Consider the following 24,852-nt stretch of genomic DNA (forward strand, 5'->3'; position numbering starts at 1 on the left):
TTAAGAATGACTGTTTTAGAGACAGCAGAGACACTGGGTAATAGGGTCTTGTAAATCAAGCCATGTTCTGGAGGCCCCGCCACCCAGGAATACAAGCAGATCAGAGGAGCTGGTGGGTCAACCAGACCATTTTGGCTCATAGCCTAGAACCCAAAAGGCAGTGTTAAGATGGAGGGGTTGTGTCTCAGGAATACTTTCACTGCTCTGCAACCATTGTTGTCACACAGTGCCCCACACTTGAGGGTTAATGTCCTGCTTCAAAAAAGCACCTTTTAAAATACTTAAAAAAAAAAAAAAAAGACTTATTGGGAAGCCTGAGTGGCTCAGTGGTTTAGTGCCACCTTTGGCCCAGGGCATGATCCTGGAGTCCCGGGATCGAGTCCCATGTTGGGCTTCCTGCATGGAGCCTGCTTCTCCCTCTGCCTGTGTCTCTGCCTCTCTCTCTCTCTCTCTCTCTCTCTCTCTGTGTCTCTCATGAATAAATAAATAAAATCTTAAAAAAAGAGATTTATTTACTTTAGGGAGAGAGAAGGAGCATACATGGGACAGAGGGGCAGAGAGAGAGGGAGAGTTTTAAGCAGACTCCATGCAGTGTGGAGCCCAATGTGGGGCTTGATCTCACGACCCTGAGATCACAACTTGAGCCAAAACCAAGAGTTGGACACTTAACTGACTGTGCCACCCAGGTGCCCCTTAAAACACTTTTGAAATGCTTAATAATTTTATTTTTGATTTTGTCTTTTATTTTTAATTTATTTTTAAAGATTTTATTCATTTATTCATGGGAGACACAGAGAGAGGCAGAGACACAGGCAGAGGGAGGAGAACTAGGCGCCATGCAGGGAGCCCGATGCGGGACTCGATCCTGGGACTCTAGGATCATGCCCTGGGCTGAAGGGAGGTGCTCAACCACTGAGCCACCCAGGTGTCCCTGATTTTGTCTTTTAAATGAAAGCTAATGGGACAACAGAGCATGTTCATTCCCGCTTATAGGCGGTTTCACCTGCCTCTGTTTATGCAATGTCCCCCAGGACGGGTCCTCTGCTGTGGGTTTCCCTCCCTGCCTGCCTAGTAACTTTCCACTACCCTGGGGTGCAGGCTCATGCCTGTGTGCTGAGTTAAGGGGGTGCCAGTGAGGGTCTACACTGCCCAGTAAGTATTCCTTAGCTCAAGGAAGTGCAGTAGTAAACAGAAGATAACAAAACAAAAGACAAAACATCAGAACACCATGACAGGTTGCAAGAGAGCCCCCTGAGAAAGGACCCCTGCTTTTGAACATGGAGTCCCACATTTTTAGTTTGCACTGGGCCTTATAAATTCTATGGCAGGCCTAGATGACCCTAGGCATAAATTCTATCCTTAGGGGATCTGATTGGTGGCTCACATTAGTAATATAATGTGCTCCTTCCCCTCCATCTTCTCTTTGTCCTCATTTCCTCAACTCTTCCTTCTGATTGTAATACCCAAAGCCTTCTCTATGTTGACAAGTATCTTTGCATTATACATTCCAGTCTTTTTCTTTCAATGACTGGGAATAAAATAAATTTTGAAGAATAAAGCAATCATAAGTTAAAAATTCCCTTGTAAGTTTTATGTAGGAGTTTTACAGATTTTAAGGAGAATCAGTGAAAGCTCTCATATTTGCATGGTTTCTCTAATTATGAAGTGTTCCATTTTAGCCCCATGCATTTGGTTATGTGGTCCAGCTAGTCAAGAGTGTTTTGCACTGCCTCTATCTGGCAGGCCAAATTAGCATGGTACACCTGGGACACAGTGTATGCTCAGGGAATATTTGTAGAAGGGTGGGATGTGAAAACAGACACTTTACCAACTGAGCACCCAGATGCCCCTAAAATTTTAATTTGTATTTTTTTGAAGGGATGAGCAGCTGATAAAGCTAGGCCTAGTAATCTTCAAATGGAAGTTGTTACAGTATGTGTCTCAGCGATCACGTTCTACCTGAAACCCTCTCCTCTTTGGCTGGTAGTACGACCTTCTGGTTTTTCTCTCATCCCTCTGCTGCTCCTTCTCAGTGTCTTTGTCTTTGACTCAATATTTAAATGTTGGACTTCTGAGGGCTTACTCTTGTGCTTTTCTTTCCAACTCATTCTATACTCTCCTGTAGCTAAAGACACAAGCTCCAGAATTGGGCTGTCTGGGTTCAGTTGCCACTATTTTGAAGATCTCAGCCAAGCTGTTTGTTGAAGTTACAGTTTTTTGTGAACCTGTTCTCCATGGGTTTATGTCAGTGATCAGGTGAGAATATAATAGTCCCTTCCCCATAGCTTGTGGAAGGATTAAATAATTCATCTCAATTCATGTTAAGTGAGTAGTAAATATTTTTAGCCACTAAAAATTAGATGTTTGGGCTTCTGCTTCTGACTGTAATGAACTAGCTTGTGGCAAACCAATACTCCCATCTAGGACAACAGGTAAGGTAGACGAAGCACCAAAAAATATCTTCTTGAAGGCAGTAGAGAAGCTCCCAAGGCAGTCAGGACTTGGGAAGCCAAGATTCCAGAGAGAAGGGAGAGTCATTGAGGTCAGAGACAATGAGCCTGACATCCTGAGTTGCTTTTCACCTTGATGCACTCACTGGTTCATCAGTGGCAGGTGCAGAGACTATGAAGGCAAGCAGAAAATGACTGTGAGGAGGCTGAGAAGTTAGGGAAAGCCGTTAGCAGTTTCATGGTGCTGGGGAGAAGAAAACAATTCAGACCCCACCAAGGTAAACAAATCTTAATAAACACTCCATGCATTCAGTTGAGACCCCTAAAGATTACAAGTAGAAGTAAGGATTAACTGAAAATAGATAAGGCCAACAAAGACAGAAACCCAGGTCTGGGTGAGCTCAATCCTTGATTGGATTATGGTGATGTACTCCTACAGCTTGCCAGAAGCGAAGGAAAATCTTCCCTTTAGAAAGATATCACCTAGAACCTTGAAATTTCTTCATAAACAATGATTGTAGTCAATAAAATATACATTGTATATCTAGAGACTTGGATCATAGAAATATCTATATGTGATATAGATACTAGAGTTATCAGATGTGATCGTTAAAACAATTATGACAAATACATTCAAGAAAATAGGCAAGATGGAGAATTTTAACAAAACAAAGCAGGGGTATATAATATAAAGAAGCAAACAGAAATTGTAGAAATAAAAATAAAAATACAAAAATAAAGAATGGAGTAGATGGGTTCAACTGAAAAATAGACACAGATGAAGAGAAAATCAATGATCTGGAATATAGGTCAGTAGAAGACATTGAAGACCAATTTATGGAGAGCCAAAAATGGAAAATGCAGAAAAGAGCATAATAGGCATATGGTATATGTGTCTAAAATACATATATCGGAGTCCCAGAATGGGAGAAGAAATCGGGATGGAAGCAATATTTGAAGAGATGATAGTGAAGACTTTCCAAGACCAAAAAATGAGGATAAGCTACAAGTTCAATAAGTGCTAGAACTCTCAGGCAAAATAAATAATAGGTAAACCACACATAAGCACTTCATATAAAACAATTGGAAATTGAGACAAAGATAGCGTTAAATGCAGCTTGAGAAAAATAGATTCTCTTTAAAAGAATAACAGTAAGATTGGCAGCTGATGTTTAAATAGAGTTGATTTGAGCTGGAGCACCATCAGGTCATACTTTGTGAGTACTCCAAGAAAAGAACTGCTAATGTAGATTCCATGTTCTCCAAAAATATCTTTCAAAGTAAAGGTGATATGGTACCAAAAGTACAAACAACCAAAGAGAAAATAAGTAAATTGTATTTTATCAAAATTAAAAGTGTTTGTGCTTCAAAGGACCCCACTGAGAAAGTAAAAAGACAACCCTTAGATTGGGAGAATATTTTACAAATCTCATATCCAAAATAGGACTTGTATCCAGAATATATAACTCAACAACAAAAAGGCAAACAACCCAATAAAAAATGAGTAAAGGATTTGAATAGACATTTCTCCATAGAAGATCCCCAAATGACTAGTAATAAATACATGAAAAGATGCTCACAATCATTAACGATTAGGGAAATGCAAATCAAAACCACGAGATACCACTTCACATTCATTATGATGGCTATAATCTAAAAGCAAATGAGTGTTTTGGAATTATGGGGCAATTGAAACCTTTCTGCATTTTCAGTGGGAATGTAAAATGGTTAGCCAGTTTGGAAAATAGTCTGGCAATTTCTTAAAAAATATACCCAAGAGAAATGAAAACGTATGTCTACATAAGAAGCTATATACAAATGTTCACAGTACTTCATAGTAGCCAAAAAGTGGAAACAATCCAATGTCTATCAACTGAAGAATGGATAAATCAAATTTGCTGTATTCATGCAATAGAATATTATTTAGCAATAAAGAGAATGAAGTACTGATAAATGCTGTAATATGGATGAACCTTGAAAACTTTACACTAAGTGAAAAAAGCTAGCCACGAAAGATTACATATTGTGTGATTCCATTTATATGAAATGTCTAGAATAGACAAATCTTTCAAGACAGAAAGTAGATTAGTGGTTTCTGGGGGCTAGACGGGGGTGTGATTGTGGGAATGAGGAGTTACAGCTAATGGATATGTGGTTTCTTTTTTGGGCGATGGGAATATTTTAAAATTGTTGTGATGGAGGCACAATTCTGTGAATATTCTACAAGCCAGGGAATTGTACACTCTAAATGAGTGAGTTATGTGATATATGAATTATATCTCAATAAAGCAGTTACCCAAAGAATAGAGGTAAAGTAAGGATGTTTCCAGAAAATCAGAACTGAAGAAATTTGTTGCCAGCATACTCTCACTAAAGAAATACTAAAGAGAGTTCTTTAGGCAGAAGGAAATGATCACAGATGGCAGCACAGAAATGCAGGAAGGAATGAAGTGCAAGAGAAAAAGTAGAGGCACCTGGGTGGCTCAGTGGTTGAGCATCTGCCTTTGGCTCAGGTAGTGATTCTGGGGTCCTGGGATCAAGTCCCACATCAAGTTCCCTGCAGGGAGCCTTCTTCTCCCTCTGCCTAAGTCTCTCATGAATAAAAGCTTTAAAAAAAGGAGAAAAGGTAAATATGTGGGTAAATTTAAATGAATATTAACTGCTTGAAACAATATTGTGTTATGGTTTTCAAAATATATTTCTCAATATCTCAAAAGGTATAGACCACATTCAAATGGTCTAGTGCCCTTAAATTGTCTGGGACATGATAATGCTCATTTTTAGTAGGTACTTCTGACTCAGGAAGCCATGTGATTATCTGTAGGGTAAATTCCTAAAAGAAATAATAAGAATGGGTACCTAAGAGTAAATAGAATAATAGAAATGAAATACAAAGGATGTATGGAGTAATAAAGGATAGTAGATTAATCCAAAAGATGGCAAAAAAGGAGGAAAAAGGAAACTAGAACATGTAGGTTTGAATCTAAATATCAGCAATCACTTTAGGTTAATAGACTTTGATTAAAAACTTGCATTAAAAAATTGAGATTGTCAGATTGGATTAAAAAAACTATGTTCTACTAAAAAGAGATACTTCTTACAAATATGGGCTTCAAATGTTTTAAGTAAAAGACTAGAAGAGAGTAAACCATGTGACGCTAAACCTAACAAAAGTGGTCTGGCTGTCCTAGCAGCAGATGATGTCATGCTTAAAGGAAGTAACATTACTGGAGATAAGGAGGGAATCTCATACTGCTAAGAGAGTCAGGCCACTAGGAAATATCAATCAATCAGATACTGACCAAATTAAAAGGAAAAAGAAACATTCACAGCTCTATTGGGAAATTAATATGGCTCTCTATAGAATAAGCAAGTTATTTAAAGCAGAGGATAGAAATCTGAGAATCCTACTTAACAGTGTGGCTGTTGAGGACATATCCATTCAGTTTACTGGGTCATAGATGAATTTCAAGAAATTTCAAAGAATTGAAATCATTCAGAGTATATTTGCTGACTACAGAGAAATTAAGCTGGAAATCAATAATAAAAAAGATACTTGAAGATCCTTAAATATTTGAGAAGTATGTAACACATTTCTAAATAACCCATGGATCGAAGAAGAAGTCCCATTGGAATTTTGGAAATATTGTGAAGATAATGAAAATTTGAAATATGGCATATCAGATATTGTGGGCTGTAGCTAAATGTGACAGGAGAAAATTATAGTTTAAAGTGCATATAATTGAAAAGAGGAAAGACTGAAAATTGTAAGATTTTAGATGCTAGAAAAAAGCATATTAAACACAAAGAATGTAGGAGGAAAAAATTAATGAGATAAAAAACAAACTGGAAAAGCAATAAAATCAAAAGTTGGTTCTTTGAAAAGACTAGTAGATGAGTGAAGGGCTTCTCCTAAACCATGAGAAAAAAAAAAAGGAGAAAGCACAAATTACCAATACCAGGCATGAAAAAGGGGATTACCATTCACCTTCAAGATACAAAGAGTTAAAAAAAAAAAAAAAAAAAAAAAGATACAAAGAGTTAGCTGTGATCTTTAGGTACACCAGTGTGTTTGTGAGATTTCAACTGCCATGTTTGAATTTATACCTGAACTCCCCAAATCAATTTCTCTACTCAGCATCTCCACTGGTCCAAGATGTAACATGTTTAACAACAAAAACTCCAATTCTGTCCTGTTTCTGCCCCCAAGAGCTTTCCCTCTCGTGTTTCTCATGTTTGTTTGTTTTTTTTTTTATTGGTGTTCAATTTACCAACATACAGAATAACCCCCAGTGCCCGTCACCCATTCACCCCCACCCCCCGCCCTCCTCCCCTTCTACCACCCCTAGTTCGTTTCCCAGAGTTAGCAGTCTTTACGTTCTGTCTCCCTTTCTGATATTTCCCACACATTTCTTCTCCCTTCCCTTCTATTCCCTTTCACTATTATTTATATTCCCCAAATGAATGAGAACATATAATGTTTGTCCTTCTCCGATTGACTTACTTCACTCAGCATAATACCCTCCAGTTCCATCCACGTTGAAGCAAATGGTGGGTATTTGTCATTTCTAATAGCTGAGTAATATTCCATTGTATACGTAAACCACATCTTCTTTATCCATTCGTCTTTCGATGGACACCGAGGCTCCTTCCACAGTTTGGCTATCGTGGCCATTGCTGCTATAAACATCGGGGTGCAGGTGTCCCGGCGTTTCATTGCATCTGCATCTTTGGGGTAAATCCCCAACAGTGCAATTGCTGAGTCGTAGGGCAGGTCTATTTTTAACTGTTTGAGGAACCTCCACACAGTTTTCCAGAGTGGCTGCACCAGTTCACATTCCCACCAACAGTGTAAGAGGGTTCCCTTTTCTCCGCATCCTCTCCAACATTTGTGGTTTCCTGCCTTGTTAATTTGCCCCATTCTCACTGGTGTGAGGTGGTATCTCATTGTGGTTTTGATTTGTATTTCCCTGATGGCAAGTGATGCAGAGCATTTTCTCATATGCGTGTTGGCCATGTCTATGTCTTCCTCTGTGAGATTTCTCTTCATGTCTTTTGCCCATTTCATGATTGGATTGTTTGTTTCTTTGGTGTTGAGTTTAATAAGTTCTTTATAGATCTTGGAAACGAGCCCTTTATCTGATACGTCATTTGCAAATATCTTCTCCCATTCTGTAGGTTGTCTTTGAGTTTTGTTGACTGTATCCTTTGCTGTGCAAAAGCTTCTTATCTTGATGAAGTCCCAATAGTTCATTTTTGCTTTTGTTTCTTTTGCCTTCGTGGATGTATCTTGCAAGAAGTTACTGTGGCCGAGTTCAAAAAGGGTGTTGCCTGTGTTTTTCTCTAGGATTTTGATGGAATCTTGTCTCACATTTAGATCTTTCATCCATTTTGAGTTTATCTTTGTGTCTGGTGCAAGAGAGTGGTCTAGTTTCATTCTTCTGCATGTGGATGTCCAATTTTCCCAGCACCATTTATTGAAGAGACTGTCTTTCTTCCAATGGATAGTCTTTCCTCCTTTATCGAATATTGGTTGACCATAAAGTTCAGGGTCCACTTCTGGGTTCTCTATTCTGTTCCATTGGTCTATGTGTCTGTTTTTGTGCCAGTACCACACTGTCTTGATGACCACAGCTTTGTAGTACAACCTGAAATCTGGCATTGTGATGCCCCCAGCTATGGTTTTCTTTTTTAAAATTCCCCTGGCTATTCGGGGTCTTTTCTGATTCCACACAAATCTTAAAATAATTTGTTCTAACTCTCTGAAGAAAGTCCATGGTATTTTGATAGGGATTGCATTAAACGTGTAAATTGCCCTGGGTAACATTGACATTTTCACAATATTAATTCTGCCAATCCATGAGCATGGAATGTTTTTCCATCTCTTTGTGTCTTCCTCAATTTCTTTCAGAAGTGTTCTATAGTTTTGAGGGTATAGATCCTTTACATCTTTGGTGAGGTTTATTCCTAGGTATCTTATGCTTTTGGGTGCAATTGTAAATGGGATTGACTCCTTAATTTCTCTTTCTTCAGTCTCATTGTTAGTGTATAGAAATGCCATTGACTTCTGGGCATTGATTTTGTATCCTGCCATGCTACTGAATTGCTGTATGAGTTCTAGCAATCTTGGGGTGGAGACTTTTGGGTTTTCTATGTAGAGTATCATGTCATCGGTGAAGAGGGAGAGTTTGACTTCTTCTTTGCCAATTCGAATGCCTTTAATGTCTTTTTGTTGTCTGATTGCTGAGGCTAGGACTTCCAGTACTATGTTGAATAGCAGTGGTGAGAGTGGACATCCCTGTCTTGTTCCTGATCTTAGGGGAAAGGCTCCCAGTGCTTCCCCATTGAGAATGATATTTGCTGTGGGATTTTCATAGATGGCTTTTAAGATGTCGAGGAATGTTCCCTCTATCCCTACACTCTGAAGAGTTTTGATCAGGAATGGATGCTGTATTTTGTCAAATGCTTTCTCTGCATCTAATGAGAGGATCATATGGTTCTTGGATTTTCTCTTGCTGATATGATGAATCACATTGATTGTTTTACGGGTGTTGAACCAGCCTTGTGTCCCAGGGATAAATCCTACTTGGTCATGGTGAAGAATTTTCTTAATGTACTGTTGGATCCTATGTTTCTCATGTTTGTAAAGGTATCACTAAAAGATATTAATTTGATCAAATAAGAAACTCAAGATTTTGCTTCTCTCTGTTTGGGATTGCTGCATCTGATCAATCCCCATGTCACCTGGCTTTTCCTTTTCTCTTCCCTGTCTCTTTCCCTGAATGAGCCCTCTCCCTCTTTTCTCTCCATTCCCATAGCTCCTCCCATTGTCCAAACCCTCTTCCAATTACCCCCAGGTCCTGCACTGGCATCTTCATTTGTCTTCTCCCTTCCATCCCCGTCCTGCAAAGCTGGCCCTGGATGTATCCCTTTACAATCCTTTCACAGCTTCCTGTTGCTCTAGAATCAAGCCTAAACTCTCCAGTGGCCAGGAAGTCTCCTCTTCCAGAGCCCTTGGCTTCCTTCTTTCAGTGTCTGGCCTACTCACACTCCTTCCCTGGCAGGGCTTTTGCATCCTTTAGCTCCCTGTTCCCCAAACCTGTCAATGCAATGAAAACAAGAACAGACACAACAAAGGGGACATACTCATTGTCCTTCCTGAAGTCCCACCAGCTGTTTGGGGATCAGCCCTATCTACAGCGGTGGGTGCTCCCTGGGCTGTCCAGAGAGTCGGCTCCCTAGGACATGGCACAGTGCCTGGCACAGACGATGAGTATAGGAAAGGATTATTAATCTGCATGAGGGAATGGGTGAATGATAATGGATCAGATAGGATTCTGAAACTTAGTGCTGATGCTGTTTTACAAATTGACTGAAGTGAAACAGAAAATGGAAAAAGGTGCCTGTAAATGTAAGTAAATATTCCAGCCTCTTTAAGAGAGAAGGTTAATGCATTCTTGGTTATTTATTTAATGATAAAAAAGTCTTTTAAAATAATTCAAATATTTACCAGATTATCATATCCCCTTAGCTTAAGCTCTTAATGGGAGAAATCTTGCCTTTGTTTTTCTTGTAGACTTTGGCAGAAACCCTGGCCTTTGGTTGATGAGCTGCATGGTTTTGTTGACTTAAATAAAATCTGGCAACTGCCTAAATCAATTTCAGGACATTGCTTCTCTCGATGAAGTTGGTGGCCACAAATAACAGAACTTAATAAAGGTTTCCAAGGAAGTAAAATCCAGCCTCTTTCAAAGCAAATGCATTCATATTATTTCATAACCCATATATGCTAGATATCCAAAAAATCTGTGTACTTTACCCTAAAACATTTATTAAAGTACCTGCATTGTATTTGTTGTTCCAAAGAAGCTAAATGGGTCCCTGAGGATTTAAAAGTTTGAATAATATTTGTTGGGATTAGCTAATAGGACCTGTTTTCTTCTGATATCATGTGAATCAGTTTCATCTGATCTTTATCTAAGAAAATGGGCCAATATATGAAACTAATCATTTTTTATTGTGAAATGTATTATATATATACAATGGAATAATTGTGAAATTTTTCTGTGGTTTGAAGGACAATGAAATGCATGCCATATCTTCACTATACATCTCAGGAAATGACAGAGGGCAGCCATAATGTGCATCCCTTTGCATCTCGTCCCTCTGTAGTGGTCTGCGTGGGTTATAGGGGAACCATAGACCATAGATACTTGAATGGCCGAGCCAGGGTTTTGTGCAGGTTTTATTAAGAAATTGTGAAAGGACCTCGTGTCATTGCTTATTGGAAAACTCTCTTTCCTTTTTTTTTTTTTGGCCTGTCTCCTATGTCTAGTTCCACGTCTCTTCTGTCTTTAGAAGGAGCCACAAAGTTTAAAGAAGCCACAAGCTTCATGACTGCCTAGCAACAGCAATGCCATTTGAAGGGGAAACAGGTGTAGTGCTCTTAGAACTGATGAATGGAAACGTGCTGCCTTTCTACTGCTCTTAGAGCTGGGATGAGCCTGGAAGAGGGGGCACTCAAGGAACCCTCAATTAGCCTGCCCTGGAAAGAGATGGGACCCACAGCCATGCTTTGTTTCTGAGCCAGTAGTGGGACCAGTCCCACTTTCGGGACCCGCTTTGTGGGTGTGCAAGCAGTGCAGTCCGAAGGGCCCTGTGCTTGCAGTTGCTTATCCTGAGAGTCTTCATACTTTGACTTTTAAATGTACATTTTGTACAATGGGACGATGGAACCTGCTTTAAGGGCTTAGAACCACAACTCATACATTGTTTTGCCTTTTGCTTCTTCCTGCTTCCCTGGGAGGGATTCTCGGCTGACTACTCTCCCAGCCTTTGATGCTCCCCGCCTTACTGCCCAGCGTCTGCCATTGCCCTCTGTCCCCAGTGGGGTCTCCAGGAAGGACATGCCTGCTCTGTGGCAGCTGAGGGCTGGGCATTGTGCTGGCATTCCTGCATTGAGCTGGTAGTGTCATGGTGTGTTCAGGGAGCACCTTGGTGATGTGGGCCTCTCACCCATCACTGATCCAGGCACTAAGCACTTCAAGTGTGAAGTTGCATTCCCTGGGGCTGTGTGTCTGCTGTGAGCTGAGGTGGCTGGCCGTGGGAAGGGGATATTGACCTAAAGCAACAGTCATAAGATATTACCCATAAGTCTTTGGGTTTCCTGGCTGGTTCTTCTGGTTTGGGCCAGTTTGGCTGACATCTGCTGGTCTCTCATGTGTCTGTCATCAGCTGGCAGATCAGATGGAGGCTCGATGATCCATATTGGCTTCACTTAGTGTGCGGCAGTTGGCAGGATGTCGGCTGGGGCAGCGGGAACAAACACGCATCCCAGAGGCTCACTAACCCTGGCTTCTTCATGCGTTGGCAGAGTTCCAAGAGCAGTAAGAGAGGATAGCCCTAGGGGAACAAGTATCTCTCGTCTCTACTATGTCATATTTGTTGCTGAGTTGGCCAAAGCAATAATACACAGGCCAACCCCGATTCTGGGAGTAGAGAAAGAACCTACCTCTTGATGGGAGGAACCACAAAATCATATTGTAAGCTGTGTGCATGCAAGCATGGGGGGGAACCAATCAAATGACATTAGTAAATGATATTTTAGCTTTTCTTTGTTTTCTCTTAAAAATCAGCATATGTTTTCCTACTTCTGAACTATTACCAAAATTAGCTTAAAGGATAGTCCTTATGTATATTTATAGAATGGTTCCATGCAAATGTATTTTATTGCCTAGACTAAGGATCCCTGTAGAACTGCTGCCAACCCCAGGTAATCATTAAACCACCTCAGTAACACACTGCTTCACTAGATTAAGGAAAGAAAAGAATATACAAATCGAGATGTGACATCAGCCTTGTTTTAGATGCTTCCCCCCACCCCCACCCCAGGATGGTGAGTCTGCCTTTTCTTTTTGAACTGCACTGTCTTTGTAGGAACAGTCAGAAGAACCTGAGAGTGACCTTGTGCAACCTTTTTTGCAAGGAGTGGAGGGGCTGCTTTAGTGGTGTGTTAAGATGGGGTGACACAAAACCCCAGAGTGTTTGGAAGGGTCCCTAGTGTGGCTCTGTGAAGACCCCCTCCTGAGTACCCTGCCCCCCTCCCCGGAATCCTGGCCACAGGTTTACAGGCTGCAGCCTGATCTGAAGTTTTCCTGCCACACCGCGGTCACTGCCGCTAGACTTCCCTGCCCGCCGCACTTCTGGAACAGCCCTGTAACGTTATCTTCCCCCAGGGCTCCTTGCTTTGTCTTATGTCCTGAAGTGCCCGGCAGTGTCCTGGCCACTGCACCTAAAGCCAAGAAGGGAGTGGGGGGAACATGCTGCCAGGGGATCAGGGTTGACATGAAAATTATTGGAGTCAGGAAATTCCAGAGTTCTTAAGTCATTCAGGAAGACAGTTGACATGAGCGGCCAAGGGAGGGGATCAGGTTGCCTTGGCGTAAGTAGGGATTGAGGTTCCCTGTCAAGAGCTGGTCTGGCAGGGAGGTGTCAGAGTCCTCCACGGTGTAGGCAAAGTTTGGGTGGTTCTGTCTGAATCTTTATAACAGCCAGGTGGGACTCAACCTTGACTCGCTGCCTATTCACATCGTTGTGTTCTTTTATAACACTTCTCCCTGACGAGATTGAAGATTTTGCTGGATATACTTACCAATTTGCTTTGAAGGTGATACCTGAAGCTGACCCTCCTTCGAGGGATTTTACTGTTTCAATGTGTGGGTCCAGCAAAGAAGCCCTGTATTCTTACTCCTTGGCCCACATTATGGTTTAAATATTAATCTTGGGTGTCTCGGGTGTGCTGATGAGGTGGGGCTTGTGTGGTGGAATGGTGCGGGCAGTGTGTGTTGACCTGTGTGGTACCTTCCTGGGCCACGTGACCCCCTTCACGTGTTGTTGCACCCCCCATGGTGCACATGTGTCCCCGCTCGCTAAAGGCTGCAATGTCTGAACTTGACCCCTTCCTGTAGCTCTACTGTGAGGCCTCCCCACACTCACTTCCTGACAGATTAAAAGGCACATATTCATCTTTTCTGGTTTAGTTGATGAAAACTAGCACAAATTGCCCATCTGTTAATTAGGGGAGCAGGATTGTGACACTGACTTAGGAAGTAATGGCAGCCTTTCCTCTGGAAGGAGGACTGGGACATTTTCATGGAGGATGCTTGGGTCCCGGGAGCCTGTGGCTGCTAATTATAGGGAAGAAATACGACTGAGGATGAACTTCCACACATTATAACAGTTGGTTTAAATGGCTTTTAATTCTCTTCTGCATTCTATTTGTGTGTTATATTTACTCAATAAGATGATCTTTGAGGGGAGGAAGCGTTTATGTGTTCCTTGGTGCCCAGCCCGTGCCTGACATATAATTTTGTTAAAATTGAACTATGGAAATGGTAGTAATGATGCCCTGAATGTGAGGAGAGGAATGATGAGAACAGGCAGTTCTGCTAAACTTTTGGGATTCTGTTGTTGGAGGCTGGGGAGATTGTGGGGTGTTATGTTGTGGTTCCAGCCTGGCCAGGAGCATGCTGAGGCAGATACTTGGTGGGCAGATACTTGGTGAATGTTGAGGAAAACCGGATATTCCTTTTTTTTTTTTTAAGATTTTATTTATTTATTCACGAGAGACACAGAGAGAGGCAGAGACATAGGCAGAGGGAGAAGCAGGTTCCTCACAGGGAGCCTGATGTGGGACTCGATCCCTGTACTGGGATCACACCCTCAGCCAAAGGCAGATGCTCAACTGCTGAGCCACCCAGGCGTCCCAAAACCAGATATTCGTATTCATCTGAGGCTCCATCCTCAGGTATGGGATGGAGATGCTGGGCAAACTGGCCACAGTTGCCAGTAAGAACAAGGCTATATCTGCTGGTGGCCAGTGAGCTCCACCTCTGCCCCAGCTGAGGAGACAACCATAGGGCTAGGTGGGGTGTGAGGAGTGAAAGCTGGGACAGGGTCCTCAGCCTCTTACCCACTCCCTGCTGCCTCCATGTTGGGTGCATCAAATGAATGACCTGGGAGGGTCAGAAGGAGTGTGACCTGGGAGGCTGGAGGGGGCTCACAAAATTCCCAGAATTTTGTGACCAGTTGTTGAATGCAGCCATTATTAAAAAGTAAATTTTTAAAAAGATTTTATTTATTCATTTGACACACACACACACACACACACACACACACACACACAGAGATTGAGAGAGAGAGAGAGAGAACATAAGCATGGAAAGTCGCAGGCAGGTCAGGGAACCTGATGTGGGGCTCCATCTCAGGACCCTGAGCTGAAGGCAGTTGCTTAACTGGCTGAGCCACCCAGGTGCCCCTAAAAAGTAAATTATATAAACGTACAGTTAAATAAGTTATATAAAAAATATATGTAATAAATACTCAAAACATGTTACTTCCTAATTGTTTTGTTATATTGTACTGCTACCTATGCTTTTAAGGTTTCTGACATCTCTTGTATCTGTTTGGTGAAAATATTATATACTGGTGGGCTTCTGTGTCTCTTTTCCAGCTCCACACTCATTGGTTTCCCTTTGGTAGCTTGAAATGGGCCATGGTGGCAATATTTATACCCAATACAGGTGCCCATTCTGTCTCTCTCCATGCTAGCAGCACTGCCTCTCCGACTTGGTTCTTTCTCTCTGGCCTGAGTGTGGACCCCATCCTCAGAATGACTCAGGCCCCTGGGAGAAGCAGAAACTCTTTATCCAAAAGCCTTTTTCTCTGGGCTCACGCATTTCTAGGGCCTGAGGCAAAAGAAATTGTTATGGCTTAAAGGGCTTTTATTATCCCCATCTTCTGGTCTGTTGGTTATAAGTGGGATGAGAAATAAGCCAAAGTGTTGGTACTATCAACAGGACAGACCCCATAAGTTGTCTTAGTTAATAACATCAGCAAGGGGTCAAAGCAAGACTGAGCTGCAGTGATTCCAGCTCTACACATGGCTTAGGGTACACGTTAACAGGTCCAGTTTCTAATGGAATGTTCCATCTAGGAATGATCAAGTATGATTGCAGTCCACGGGAGACGCTTGGCCCAGGAGATGGCTTCTGTAGGAAATCCTTCCTGTCCGCTGCTTCTAAAGGCTGGGGGAGGCAGCTCCCCTGCATGTCCCCCCAAACTCTGGGTGCATGTCTCGCACCACAGTACAATGAATTTGGCCAATTGGATCCTTGGGTTGAAATGCTTTCTCAGATGAGATGATCCATCCATAAAATACCAGTCAAGAATGCTGAACCTCACCAGTGTGCCTTTAGGAGTTAAGGGAAGCCAGTTTGTTAGAGAAATAAAAACAAGTGAATCAAATAGGATTAGCCCTCCTTCAAATGATTTAGCTAGGTATTTCTTACAAATAATTAAAAAAAAAACAAATTCCTTTCATTCTGTTAAGGATAACTAGAAACAGGAGCTGTGGGGTCTCTATAAGAATTAGCAGCCTGTTACAGATGCTGATTCTAGATAAGTCAACAGTCTACATTTCTCTTGTTGAGGATAATAAGCAAAGCTTTTGCATCAAAAGAGACTAATTCCTTGTTTGAAATCTCACTTATAGTGGGAGGATTATCAGGCATTTATCTAGATGTTTTAAAGTAGCTAAATATTTACCTTTGCTTTCCCCCAATCTCCCGTCATTGTGGAATAGGAGTGTTAGCTCATCTGGTAGGTAACTACTAAGACCAGCCCTTATAGCCCAAGAAATCAAGCGTGAAGTTGGATTTCCTCAGAACGTTAATCTTTGATAAAATTATTTTCCTGTATTCTAAATGTCATGTAATGCTGGCTGCTGTAACAACCTCAAAATCTTAACAGTTTACCACAGCAAAGGCTTATGTCTAGCTCTTGTCACTAGCCAGGGTGGGCAGTGGATGCTGGGCAATTGAATGCTCTCTTCCAAGCAGTGATTCAGGAGCTGGAGCTCCTCCTATCTGGGGCTTTGCTGGTTTCTAGACTTTGGAGTCCTCCTTTGGTGCCTTTGCATCCAGCCTCTGGCTTCTCTGCATCTGGCTGTATGTGGGAGAAGAAAGGTGGATGGATATGCAGGGAGGTTAAGGGCCAGGCCTGTTGGGAGCCTTTTTTTTTTTTTTTTTTTTTAACTTTCCATTACTATTCCATTGGTCAGCATTCAGTTATATAGCCGTTAGCCCTACTGTAAGACTGGGATATGTAGTCTTTGTGCCCAGGAAGAAAAAGGAATGGGCTTGGCAAACATGAGACACGGCCTTGGCCACACCCGAACACTAAGATGACATGTACTGCATTTTGCAAACATGATATTTTCAAGTCCTTTGTAGGCTTGTGGCCGTAGAGAGGATGCAGAGTGGCACAGTGATCGAGAGCACGACTTTGAATCAAACTACCATTTACCAGGTGTGACCCTGGGCAAGTAACGTAGTCTTGCTCCGTGCCTTGGTGTACTCTTCCTAAAAATGGGGAGAATGATAGAAATTAATAGGGTTTGTGTGACAGTCAAATGATGTAACAGGTATAATGCTTAGCATTATGCATGGGACATAGTTAGCAACATGTAACTGTTAAATAAATTTTTCAAAAATAAGGCTAGTAACAGAGAGACCAAATGTCTTCTGTGGTATGTTGTAATTTGGATATGCTATCATTCAGATGGAGAAGGACTCCTTCACTCCCCTGTCCACGTCTCCTAGGCCCTGTCAGTGCCACTCCCTTACTAGGTGTCATTTCAGTCCGTGCACTATGTAGTTGGCTCCCAATTTGTTTGTACTAACCCACTCCCTCTGCCTGTTATGATCTGAATTTCAGAATAATGCTTGATTTTAAAAAACACATGAAGGCAACCTGAAGGGACTTCTTTATACAAGGTCAGTGTCCCGGGAGCAGGCTCGGCTTAAAAGCTCTTTCTCTTGCAGCTCGATGACTGCACGCTGCAGCTCTCCCACAACGGCGCCTACCTGGACTTGGAAGCCACCCTGGCAGAGCAACGGGATGAGCTGGAAGGCTTCCAGGATGATGCTGGGTAAGAGCAACAGTTGTCCCTGCTCACTAGTCCCAACCTTCCAAGATATGGGGGTACGTTAAGGCCTTAGAATATTCGGAAGAAACCACCGTAGCTTTACCCTTCTCTTCACACACAGTCACACAAAGGAAGGGAGATGCAAATGCCTGACCAGTAGAAATTGCAAATCCGTTTGCATTCTGAGTAATTCTTCTTGACAGGGCCACTCAGGGGCAGGAACATTTGTGGTATAGTTTAATTAAGCACATTACCTTCTAAGTTTTTGTTTTTTTTTTTTTTAAACCAAATATAATGAAAATAATATTTTCTAGACTTGAGTAGTTGGACAACTATTTCAAGTATTGTTTTTAATGATAACTTCCTGGATATTTCATTTCCTTGGCAGATGTCCTAGTAGCTTATTTTATACTATATCACCTTTTGAACTCACAACAGTGGAGAAAGTGATTCATAATTGTATTAATTGACATCACAATTAGCCTACCTACTTTTAGCCTACTTCTAGAATGGCTTAGTACTTTTGATTGCTGTGAATCTGAATAAAACAATACACATGAAAAATCAGGTGTAAAGAAAGTAAAATCACATTCATCACACATGAACATATGGTCAGCTATTCCTGTATTTATTAGGTTGTTGAAATAGCTTTTTTTTTAAAAAAAAAATTATTTATTTATTCAGGAGAGACACAGGCAGAGGGAGAAGCAGGCTCCATGCAGGGAGCCCGATTCGGGACTGGATCCCAGGACCCCAGGATCACACCCTGGGCCAAGGCAGGAGCTAAACCGCTGAGCCACCCAGGGATCCCCGTTGAAATAGCTTTTTAATTGGGGGCCCCCTGCCTTCCTTTCTGTCCTCATCCATTCAGATCCAAGTCAATCTCTGATTTTATCACCTTCCTCCTGAGAAACCTTCAGAGATTCCCTGTTGCTTTCCAAGTAGAGTTTAGCTGTCTCAATCTGATATTCATGGACTTCCCCAAAAGTTTCTCTGAAGCTACCCTGCCTGAGTTAAAAATAGATTATAGCCAGATGAATATTCTCTGTGAGTGCTGATGCTTTGTGAGTGGCTCTCAAGATGAGGGAGAGTGGGAACCTTCTCAGCATTAGTTTTCTGCCTGATTCTGGTATTTCCGATGATTTTCTGGGTTTCCCCAACTTCAACACCTGCCACAGTTTATGGTGCTTTGCCCCCTAAAAGTACCTCCCTTAGTTGCCTGCTGCTAAAAATCTCATAGATCAGAACTGGGCTTGTTTGAATATCTGTCATCTAGCATTTTCCCAGCACATGATAGGTACTTACTGAATGTTGGTAGTCAGGTAAATGGCAGGACCCTGAAATGGATTCCTGAATAACATGACCATGAGCACTAATGCCGGGATCCTTGGTGGGAACCAGCCAAGTTTTCTGAGGACCCAATGGGAACAGACCCTGGGGACAGACTACTACAGGCTATACATAGAGGAGAGGTGTCATTATTATGTCACACTAGATTCTACTCATCATTATTAAAAAAAATTATTATTAGATTGATAGGCTTGGGAAAATTCCATTGCTATGTTTTTACAAAGTATTTGACAGTGCTATCCCTTTATATAAGATGTCAAAATTCAGGCTGGATGACAGTCTAATTGGATGACTTCATGGTTCATTGATAAGCATATACCAGGAGTTTATGAGTAGATTGTTAACATCCTGAAAAATCTCTCTACTGGTAGTACAGTTGAAGACCATGCTCTGTTTGATTTTTTTCTTTCTTATCAAAAGTGAATGATCTGGAGATGGGAGCTTAGGGGAAGAAAGCATCCCTATATTAGATAGCAGTATCAAGGGTGAAGAGTGGGGAAAAAAGGGGCACCTTGGTGCTGACTCTTGATTTTGATTCAGGTCATGATCTTGGTCCTGAGATCGAGCCCCATGGCAGGTTTCCTGCTGCGCATGGAGTCTAAGATTCTCTCTCTCTCTGCCCCCCTGCAACACATGCACATACTCTCTCTCTTAAAAAAAAAAAAAAAGAGTGGGGAAGAAAATAACATTTATGGAACACCTGCTATGCCAACCACCATACCAGGTAACTTGTTCACGGTCTGTTTATTTAATAGTTCATTCTCTTAACAGTCATGTGACTGATTTTATTGTTTCTGTTTTTCATTTGAAACAACTGAGGGTCAGGACTTAAATTACAGGTCCAGGAAGACAGAGCCAGGAGATGGTAGAGCCAAGTTTGAACAAAGGTGGACCTGATTCCAAGTCTGTACTCACCTGACCATCCCAGGAGCTTCTGGGCAAAGGCATTTCAGGTTTACTCAGGATATATGTTGGTACTTTTGGTGACATAAGTTTGTTTCATGCAAGGACATCATCGGTCCCAGGCTAAAACACTGGATTTGGCTCAAGTAGCACTCAAGCAGGCTGCACCGTGACTCTGGGGAAGACGCATTTGCTGCCATCATCTGGCACTCTCAGCATCAGCATCCAGGTGCTGAAAGTCCCCACAACCATTCCTCAAGAGCCAGGAACCCTGCTGCAAGCTCTCCAGAGGAGATCCTGGGACTTACTTTCTCTCTCTGTTCCCTTGTAAATCATCACCTGGCCATGGGGCCATGTGATAGGTGCAACCTTGACCACATTTCTGCACCCGCAACCTAAGATGGATTATGGCAAGATGAGAAGGCAGGACTCATACGTTGGAAAGTATCATCAGGAGAAAGTAGCCAGACCATGCTGGGTAGCTGTGCTTTTGACAGGTGGGCCCCAAACTTAGCCCAGAGGGGGCTTTATGTTTTTGCAAAATTCCTGGTTTTTAGTGACCTATCCCTTGTCCTTTGGAATGTATTCAAGATGGCACTCCTTTTTGTCTGGAAGAGTATGGAGAAGCTACCTTTAGTGATCACTGGTGGGGAGGCCCCTCTGTCCCTGACCTAGGCTGCAGAAGACTAACGAGGATGGTACTGTCCTGGCATTGCTGGGTCACTCCATTATCCCCAGGTTGTTTACCACCACTGAGCCCAGGCAGCATATGGCAGCTTGCTGGGAGCTAGTTGGAAGCAGCCTGCAGGCTGAGCCTTCCTGCACAGGTGGGAGGCATCTGGGCACATCTGCAGTGTCATTTATTCTGAGTTTCCCCTTCTAGGTCCTCCCCTCAGAGTGTGGCATTTAGCATTGTCTGTGTGCCTGAGAACTCTTGTCTCCCATGAATGGGAGTTAAAATATAATTTCTTTCCAGTTAAGAATTGCCCCGTTGAGGCATGAAAAGGACAAATGAAACCATTCTTTCTCTTGATTTCTTTGTGTAAATTTTAGCAAAAATCTGCTAGTGTTGTGACCATATAATGACAATGTGTGGCAGGAGGTATGTAAATGCTGTTTTTTTTTTTTTTTTTTTTTTTTTTGTTGTTGTTGTTGTACAGTGTGTTCTGAGAATTTTCCTTGCTGGAGGAGTTTCTTTGTGCTTGTCCATTACCCTGCTCTTTAATGCCAAGACTAAAAATTAACCCACTCCTTGTTTAGAATTATCACTTAAGCTATAGCTAATTGGAGAAGAGGAGAAAGACCTTCAAAAGTAGAAGGACAAAGCAGTTATGCTACCAAAATGGAGCCAAGTCTGTTTATTGCTTTTCCAAGGCCAGGGAAATTAACAACTACAGCATGTTGTGGCCGAACCAGAAGCTCCGAACCCTCTGGATTATTATTCGCGACTCTGCCATTGTGTGACCTTGGGCAAGCCACTTGATCTCTGACAAGAGTTTATAAAATTTATTTATAAAATGAGGACCATATTACCCAATTCCATTTACCTCCCTGTATCAGCAGGGATCCCAACACGGTCTCTGGCACAGCGGGGAGCAGCATGGCATAGTGGTTAGGGACATGGGCTGGCTGGCAGTTAGTTTCATGGCTGTGTTACCGCGGGGATGCTTCTTCCCCTCTCTGAACCTCAATCTCCTAGTAACTGGGGATAATCCTAATACATCCTGGCTGGGTTGTTGTGAGGAAAAAATGCAATGACGTATAGTACCGAAAACATTAAGCCAATTCCCAGCATATAAACTCAAAAGTAGTAGCCCTTACCATAATTACAGCCAGAATTTGGAAAGTAGATACCCTGAAACGGGAATCACTGGATTTTCGACCTGGAGGGGTGCATGAAGGTGAAAGCGTTCTGAAATCTCATTTCTTTTAGTTCAGGAAAACCAAAGCTGGATCCTTGCCCACAGGGCAGAGCTGGGCCAGAGAGCCCCCGCCGCTTTTCTGCTTATTTCCACCTTCACTGCGTCTGAAAGAAAACCAGTGCCAGCTGAGGGGCCTGGGAACCTGTCACGGAGAAATGGGGCCGGAGGTTAGCCCTGGAGGGGAAAGTGGCGTTGGGAGGTGGAAAGCGCCGGGGGGCCGGGGTGGGGGGTGCGTGGAAGAGCTACGAGGGGCTTGAGGAGCACTAGAGTGCAGCTGGGCGTGATGAGGACCGGTGTGGTGACTGTGGCACGTGGACTGTGCCTCCCCAAGTGCTCCTACCTTTGTCTCAGTCACTTAGGGTGACCTCAGTTTTCTCTGGCCTTGGCTCAGGCCTGCGGCCAAGGGTTGGCTCTCCAGTTTCCTCCTGGGCTGGGGCTCTGCAAACTACTCCTCACCCCCACACCGGTGCTCATAGGGCTGTGTGTGGGTGGGGAAGTTGGGTGCAACCCTGTGGGCTTGGGTGGGGGGGCTTGTGGCTCAGGCCAGGCAGGGCTGGAAAGGGCTGAACGTTTGAAGGTCCTTAGAGCCAAATACCCTGAGGGCAAAAGTGCCTAGAAATGCTGGCTTCTAGGTGCCTGCTTCAGGAGGTTTGGCTGGGGCCTGGGATCCTGGCCTCATCAAAGTTCCTCAGGTGGTCTGCTGCTTGGTCTGGAACCTACAGCCTAGGTCCTCAGGCCTGGAGTGCAACACCTGAGGAACTTTAACAACTTCCCTCCTGGTCAGCCTCAGACCAATGAAATCAGCACTTGGGGGTGGCCCCAGACGGTGGTGCTTTTTAAAGCCCTCCAGGGCTGCCTGGGCAGACCATTCCTGAAAATGCTGTCGGAAGTTGCATAAGGGAGAACTCCTGCGCTGAGCGGGTGGTGCAGTGGGGACGGCTTTGTGAACCCTCAGAGGCAGGTGAGGGAGGCCATCTGCAGGGGTGGCTGTGCCCCCAGCCTGCCAGCTTTGCAGCCGACGTGCTTAGGGGCGCGAAGGAGTTGGTGAGAGCTCTGGTTTGACCCTAACATGCCTAGCTTCTCGGCCTGTAGCTCATGAGCCCCAAGGAGCCACGTGAGTGTGGGTCCATGGACCCCTGAGGTTTCTGTACGGTTTGTGTGCCCACAGGGTTTGGGGTGAGGAGTCAGCAGTGAGGAGCTGAGAGCCCTGAGCTCAGCAGGAGGGCCCCCTTTGGCTTGGAACTGGCTGGTTTTCTCCCTCACCACGACCAATGGCAGGGCTTGGTTGCAGTTTGAGCTTGGCTTCCACTGGGAAGACAGGGGACTCTTCACATCCTTCGCTGATTTGCCAGAGGAGTGCCAACAACATACCTGCACCCTCAGCTGAAGGGTACCTACCAGGAGGACAAGAAGGAAAAGCTGCTCATCGCTTCCCGTCCACCACACCTGACCTAGAGCCTCTCTTTCAGCATATCCAGGGTTTTTGCTTGTGTACGGTTTGGATTTTTGGTTTCAGTATGCTTTTAGATTTAGGTTCACAATGTATTGCCAGTGACTTCTCCATGCTGCGAGGTCTAGAAGCAGAGGAAACAGAGGTGACTGGATGAAGTTTTCTTTCCTGCCAGTAAGAAGGGAGAACTACTCATTCCTTCAAACTTGACCTATTGGGATGTAGAGAACTCTTTGAGAACCTGGTGAAAGGCAGTGGAACCCCTCCCCACCTAAATCCTTGCACAGTAGCCCTGGGCCAGTGCTGGGCTGCCTCTGAATAACCTGGAGGAAAGCTGTCTAGAAATGCTGGCTTCTAGGCACCTGCTTCAGGAGGTTTGGCTGGGGCCTGGGATCCCGGCTCAGGTAGTCTGCTGTTTGGTCAGGAACCTACAGGCTAGGTTTTCGTGTTGGAGCATACTGCAACCACCTGAGGAACTTACTTGAACTTCCCTCCCCACGCAACTTCAGAGCAATGAAATCAGAACTTGGGGGTGGGCCTAGGAAGTGGTACTCTTTAAAGTCCTCCTAGGCTTTTAAGGACTCAGGGAGGAAACGGTTCTATAGGAAATCAGGGGAGAGAATTCACTCCCATGCTGAGCGGACAGTGAGAATGGAAAGGCTCTAAGCACCTTTGAATGCTACTCACATCACTGGATAGAGATGGCATCCAGGGGAAGTGGGTGAGCTTGGGTGGGTGCTGGGCTTTATGGTGGGAATGGGAGTCAGAAGAGACTTGACCTGTAGTCGGGGAGTCCTCCTGGAAGTCAAGTGACAGGGAGGGTGGGGTGAGTGGACAAAATTTGGAGCAGGGAGGCTGCTGTCAGATGTGGTCTGCTGTGACCTCATGTGCCTGAGCTTGGTGACTGAAGAAGGTGGAGTGGGGGGTGGGTAGGGGCCTGTCGTGGAGGGGGAGTGCTGTGTTGGCTACAGCAAAATAAGAGTAAAATGGGCACATGACGTTAATTGGCTAGTGTACAGACAGTAACTTTAGAAAAGTAGCGGGGTTCTGAGCGGGAGCAGTTTGGGGAGGGGAAAAGGGTTTATACAAATTAGGTTACCTTGAACTGTACTCAAGGTGTGAGGTGGTCAGGAGAGGAACATTGGTCTGGGACCCAGGCGATGAGCATCAAAGACCAGAGAGGCTGGGGTGATTTCTTGGAGGAAGGGAGTTATAAATCTAAAACTTCTCTTTATTTACTTAAAAATATTTTTTGACTGAGAGCCTGCATGCTAGCGCATGAGTTGGGGAAAGGGCAGAGGGAGAGAATCTTCAAGCAGATTCCCCATTGAGTGTGGAGCCTGATGCAGAGCTCAATTCCATGACTCTTACTAAGATCATGACCTGGGTTGAAACCAAGAGTTGGACACTCAACTGACTGAGCCACCCAGGCACCCCTTAATCTTCTGTTTAGAAATGAAGTCTAAAAAGTAGATGATTAGGGCCATTTGAAGGACAATATGTTGATGACAGGTTGCTCTTACGGGCCTAGGTTTATTTTCTCTTCTTTGCCATCCTTAGGATGTGGCTTCCATCTTTCATGCTTCATCACAGTTTAAATATGGCTATTTGCCTTCCAGCATTACATCAAGGCAAGAAGGCATGTAGTGGGTAGAGTATACCTTCAACCAAAATAAGTTTGTTTCTTGTTTGAGTTCAAATGTAAGCAATCCTCCTTGGGATTGGCAGAGCGCTATAACATCTTCAAAATGAAGATTCCATCTCTGCATCCAGAGGAGTTTTATTTTTAAA

At 43.4% G+C, this 24,852-nt stretch overlaps 1 protein-coding gene and 1 long non-coding RNA gene across 15 annotated transcripts in view; one reads left to right on the plus strand and one right to left on the minus strand.

The window, feature by feature from the left end:
- Window positions 1-24,852, plus strand: part of FHOD3 (formin homology 2 domain containing 3) — a 463,300-nt gene that overhangs the window by 47,386 nt on the left and 391,062 nt on the right. For all 14 annotated transcript variants that reach the window (XM_072829309.1, XM_072829316.1, XM_072829312.1 and 11 more), the window contains exon 2: window positions 17,333-17,439. In XM_072829309.1, coding sequence (XP_072685410.1) covers window positions 17,333-17,439 — 107 coding nt within the window. The remainder of the gene's footprint in view (window positions 1-17,332; window positions 17,440-24,852) is intronic.
- LOC140635163 (uncharacterized) lies at window positions 14,610-18,902 on the minus strand. The gene is made up of 3 exons (XR_012032485.1): window positions 18,742-18,902; window positions 16,056-16,870; window positions 14,610-14,766 (listed from the first exon to the last, which is right to left on the minus strand). It is a non-coding gene; the product is annotated as an uncharacterized lncRNA (long non-coding RNA).

This window comes from Canis lupus, chromosome 6, assembly GCF_048164855.1.
Source record: "Canis lupus baileyi chromosome 6, mCanLup2.hap1, whole genome shotgun sequence".
Taxonomy (NCBI): Eukaryota; Metazoa; Chordata; class Mammalia; order Carnivora; family Canidae; genus Canis; species Canis lupus.